Source organism: Colobus angolensis, unplaced genomic scaffold (genome assembly GCF_000951035.1).
Source record: "Colobus angolensis palliatus isolate OR3802 unplaced genomic scaffold, Cang.pa_1.0 Scaffold32, whole genome shotgun sequence".
NCBI classification, from domain to species: Eukaryota; Metazoa; Chordata; class Mammalia; order Primates; family Cercopithecidae; genus Colobus; species Colobus angolensis.
In genome coordinates, this window is record NW_012116488.1 from 11,402,382 (window position 1) to 11,407,468 (window position 5,087).

Sequence of the window (5,087 nt, forward strand, 5' to 3'; positions counted from 1 at the left end):
CTTGTACTTTAGGTCTAAAAGCAGGAGTGATCTCCCCAGGAAGCGTCCTCTGCACTTCCAACCTGGGGACATGATTTGCATATCTGCCTTCCCTTTCCTTATTTCCCTTGGGATCCCCAGGGTCTTGACAAAGCAGGTGGCAGTCGCAGAATCAGCACAAGGAAGCAAATAGCAACTTGCAAAGTTAAAAGACATAGCGTCTCCTGTCTTTAAGGAGGTCCTGGACATCTCCCTCCAGTGTTCAGCAAAAGACACTGAGAGGCCCTCTGAACACACCGGCCCCAACCTACTTTAGAGATGTTCGGTCCAGGCTGCCCAGGGAAGCCTCCACCCACAGTCACTTGTGGGAGGAGCATCTCCAGTCTGTAGGTTCTAGAAATGGAAAATTTGGGGAAGTGGAAATCGAGTTCTCTGTGGAGAGACAGAAATTGGGTTGCAGTAGAGATCCTGAAACAGCCTCTCACCTTCTTCCCTGCTTGGGGTCCCTCTGCCCCACACACCCGCTCCATCCCATTCTCAGAGGGGCAGTGGGTGTGAGCTTTCTAAAAGGCATACCATCACCAATTCACCTCAGTGTGGGAAGGGGGTTGTAACTACAATGACATGGAAGCCCTATGAGGACAGTGTTATTCTCATGTGATAATAGCAGGTGATACGATGATGTTCCCAGGAACCCAGAGCAAGCACACCTTGCCTGTTCTGGGGATCTGTCAAGCCTTCAAAGAGCAAGTGATAGCTCTGCTATGCCATGAATAAAGAATAGGAATCCTAGAGAGGGCTGGGTCAAGAAAGGGCACCCCAGGATGAGGAATTTGCACACACAAAAGCCCAGGGCTGAGGAACAGCCCGGCAAGTTCAGGAAACTGCAGGGAGCTCAGTAGGTTCCAGGAATAAGCATGGGGGAGTTGGGAACACAGAAAAAAAGGCCGAGGAGGGAGAAGGCTGAGACTGGGAGAGGCCAGAGCACCAGGCTCTTCAACAGCGTGAGGGGCCAAGGGAGCCCATGACAGGTCACAGTGTCTGCAGCAGAGGTGGGACTTGGGACCAGCCTCCAGACTTCTGGGCCAGTGGTCTCTCCGGTCCTTCCTCCCCAGAACCCAAACTGATATCTTCAAGGAGGCAATAACAGTGCCCTGGAGAGTGACAAAGCCCTGAGGGAGAACAATACCATGGAGGTGACAGCATCCCGGGGGTAACTGTGTCCCTGCGGTGACAGTGCCATGACAATGTGTTCTGGGGGTGATGACGCCATGGGTGGAAGGTGATAGTGTCCTGAGGGCAATAGTGTCTTGGAGGGGTGACAATATCTGTGGGGTGACAGTGTCCTAGAAATAACCGTGCCTGGGGAATGACAGTGTTCTGGGGTGTGACAGTACTCTGGGAAGGTGACAATATCCTGAGGGATGACAGTGTCCTGGAGGTGAGATGTCCTGGGTGATGTGACAGCATCCTGGTGGATAACAGTGCTCTGAGCAGGGACAGTGTCCTGGGGTGACCGTGCCCTGGAGGTGACAGTGTCCTGGGGTGATAACACCCTTGAGGTGACTGTGCCCTGGGGACACTTTATAGTGGCTGAGGGAGAAGGTGGGGCCTGGCCTTCCTGGGGCTCTGCTGTGTGCGGGCTACCTGGTCCTGAGCAGACTGTCCCACTTAATCAGTGTTTCAGGCAGCAGGGCATCTTCCAGCTGCCTCATCTTGCCCCTGTTGGGGAAGATGAAGAAGGTGGTGGTGTTCCCAGCATGGTCCATCTGCAGCACAGAGCATTGCAACGCAGGGTCGTGCAGGAAGCGGTGGCTGGCCTTTTCCTTCATCATGGGCACCCACACAGCCCTGTGCTCACCTACAAAGAACTCCTTTGGGCTGGTGGCACGTGAGTCAAAGGGCTTCATCCACTCAGCTGAGGGGAAGAGCGACACAAATGTCATCCTCACAGAGAACCGAGAACGGGCTTGGGGTCACCCTTCTGGCAGCTTGTGAGAGTGGGGAAAGCACCTTGGATGCTGGAATCTTGGAGTCCGCACTCAGGAAGCCAAGCCCCACTCAATAACTCACTCCTGAGAGGTCCCTTAGTACCTGTGTGGCCCTGGGGCTGAGCCCGGAGCCTCCCTGAGCTTCTGTCCTCATTTGAAAATGATCAATACTATTAGAAATTATTACAATAGTATAATAAGATTATAATCACATAAACACAGACGCTCTCTCATCTCCTTGATCTCTCCTGGAGGTGGTTAATTTTTAAGAAAAAATGTATCACTGTGGCACTAGCTTCTTGAAGGTAGGTGTGGATTTGAAGGCTGGGTTCTACCTGGCTTTGAAATCTAGGGCAAGTTACCCCACTTTGCGTCAGTTTCTCATCTATCAAGTGGACACGATAATATCTATCTTGTCGGGTTGTGATGAGAATTAAAATTAAATATGAACAGAGCCGGCATGTTAATAAGAACTTTGTAGTCAATATATGTGTGTGTATGTGTAACCATGCCTACAAATAAACACCATCAACAGTCATAGATGCATATTTGAGTGATGCCTCACTGGCTCAGGCAAATAAGCTTTCTTCTTTTTAAAAAATCTGCTTTCTCATCTGTAAAATGGGAACATTGATGTTAGGCATATCTGCTAAGATAAGATTGGTCTGTTTCACCCAGATGAGAGTCAAGGGAGATTGCAGGGTACACACACTTTGAGATCCACAGAGCACTGTACGAATGTGAGGACTGAGTTCACCTCCTGAGTCCTGAATGAGAACAAGGGGATAACAACAAGCGTCCCCTGCCTGCCCCCAAGTGGACACCATGGCGTCATGTGGTCTATTAAACTAAGTCAGGCATTAACAGCGGTGGATTGAATGTCATGACCGTATTGTTTAAACACACACAATGGTGGAGACATGCAGCCTGTTCACTGTCTTGGAAAAGATTAAGGACTTAAAAAAAAATTTAGGACTCTTCCTGCTCTAATCCATGCCTCCTAAGGCCTGCCAGAGGAAGGAAATTCAGGTTTCCTGTAGAACTCAGGTTCCTACAGTGGTGGCTTCTAGAGTTACTCAAAAGGGAGCTCATAGTCTTCCGTTAGCAGAATCACCTGTGTGAGGAAGGGAGGCGAGCTTCTTCAAACGCAAGGTCATGGGTCTTGGACTTACCCCACTGAAATCAGAATCACTTAGGATAGGTACGAGATACCTGCATTAAAAAAACTCTCTAGAAAGTTCATATGCACATTAAGTTTGAAAAACTCTTCTTTAAAAACAAACTCTTCCAGTATCATTAACATGGAGAAGGGGATGAGTTCTGTGTTACTGGAGGCATTCAAGTAGAGACATCAAGAATTCAGGGGCAGACACTCACTGAGTGTCATCTATATCTAAGTCAGGAGGGGACGCTTTCCAGCTGCTGTGAGGGGTGGGGCTCGGGTGTGGCTGGAGCCTGGGTTCTGGGATTCTGGGAAGGAGATTTGCGTTGGGCACACACACTCTTATCTCTGAGGAGCATGTGATTCACCAGAACTGCTGTGGTTTCGCTACTGAGGTCCTTCTCCCAGGCCCCGAGCTTCCCCTGGGTCTGCTTCCCTATATATTCATCAATGTGTTTTTGGGCCTCCTCTAGGCTCTGGTTGGCCCTTGTGCCCAGGCCACTGAACCTGCACTGGGCCATGGTCAAGAGGAGCCGGGGACCCTGCCCAGGGAGCCTGAGCATCAGATCCCAGAAGCCCTCCTGGATCTCCACCTCAGGCACCACAATGAGGTTGAACCCCAGGCCCTCCAGGAGTTTGGTCCTGCTGGCCACTGGGGCCCCCCAAGAAAGCATGGCCAAGGCCAGGGAGATGCTCACCGGGGAGAAGAGAATGTTCTCTCCAGGGGCGTTCACAGCCAACTGTCTGTAGAATTTGAAGGCAAAGTCTATATTGCTCACAGAGACTTTGTGGCAGGGCAGGGCAGGCCCAGGGCTGCTGTCCTGGGGGCCAGAATGGATGAGATCCGAAGCTTCTTGGTCAACCAGAGCCACACAATGAGCCCCAGCCATGAGCACAGTGACCAGCGGCCACCACCAAGGGGCTTCCATCCTCTGGGGTCCTTGGTCTGAAAGCAGCGTGGCAGAGAGGACAACAACAATGTCAATGGTAATGATAACGATAATGTGTGATATTCACAAAGTGTCTGCCCTGTGCCAGGCACCCAGCAAATACTTCAAGGCTCTCCTTGCCTCTCCTGGGGGCTCCTTCCCATCCCCTCCTCCCCACCCCACAGCTTCCTGCTCACAAACAGACATGGGGATCTCTGGACAAAGTCAGAGCCCCTCCTCCAGAGGACCCTTCTATGAATCCTGGCTGCGCCAGATCCTAGATCTACAACCTTGGGCTATCCACTTAGCCCATCTGAGCCCCGCTTCTTATCCCTGACCTTAGACTTGCAGGAAGCTTGTGAGGAGAGGAGGGCCAGGAGGTGCCTCATGGTACAGCAAGGAGTCCAGGGCTCTGCTCATATAAGCCCAGCAACCTTAGGCAAGTGGCCTTGCCTCTCAGGACCTTGGCTTCCACTCTGTGGGATGCTGCTAAGAATCCCCACATCACAAGGCTACAGAAATTCAAAGTGTGCATGGAGCACACTCAGCCCAGGACCCAGCACAGAGAGCCCCAGGAGTGGCAGCGGACTTGGGGCTTCCCTTCCAGTGGTCTGACTCAGCAGGCCTCCGTGGAGTATGGAATCCATTGTGGCAAGAGTCTGAGCTGGTCCTGGACCCCACTTAGGGAACCACTGTGATCCTTTTAACAGGAAAATCAGATGCGTTCTCTCCCTGCTGGAGACTTCCAACGGCCCTATAGCAACCAAGAGAAATCCTGTGTTTCTCACCACACTTTAGGAGGCACTACATGAAAGGGCCCTGCTAGCCTTTCTCACCTCCTCTTTTTCTTTCTTTTTCTTTTTTTTTTTTTTTTGAGACAGAGTCTTGCTCTGTCACCCAGGCTGGAGTGCAGTGGCGTGATCTAGGCTCACTGCAACCTCCACCTCCCAGATTCAAGTAATTTCCTAGTAGAGACACGGTTTCCCCATATTGTCCAGGCTGGTCGAACTCTTGACCTCAGGAGAT

General features: G+C 51.4%; 1 protein-coding gene across 1 annotated transcript in view; it reads right to left on the reverse strand.

Annotated features, from left to right (window-relative positions):
• LOC105518562 (putative serpin A13) overlaps positions 1–4,061 on the reverse strand; it is a 5,866-nt gene extending 1,805 nt beyond the window's left edge. The window contains exons 1-3 of the mRNA XM_011951594.1: positions 3,473–4,061; positions 1,627–1,897; positions 291–411 (exon numbers count right to left, since the gene is read on the reverse strand). Of these exons, the coding sequence (XP_011806984.1) occupies positions 291–411; positions 1,627–1,897; positions 3,473–4,061 (981 nt within the window). The remainder of the gene's footprint in view (positions 1–290; positions 412–1,626; positions 1,898–3,472) is intronic.
• Positions 4,062–5,087: the final 1,026 nt, after the last annotated feature.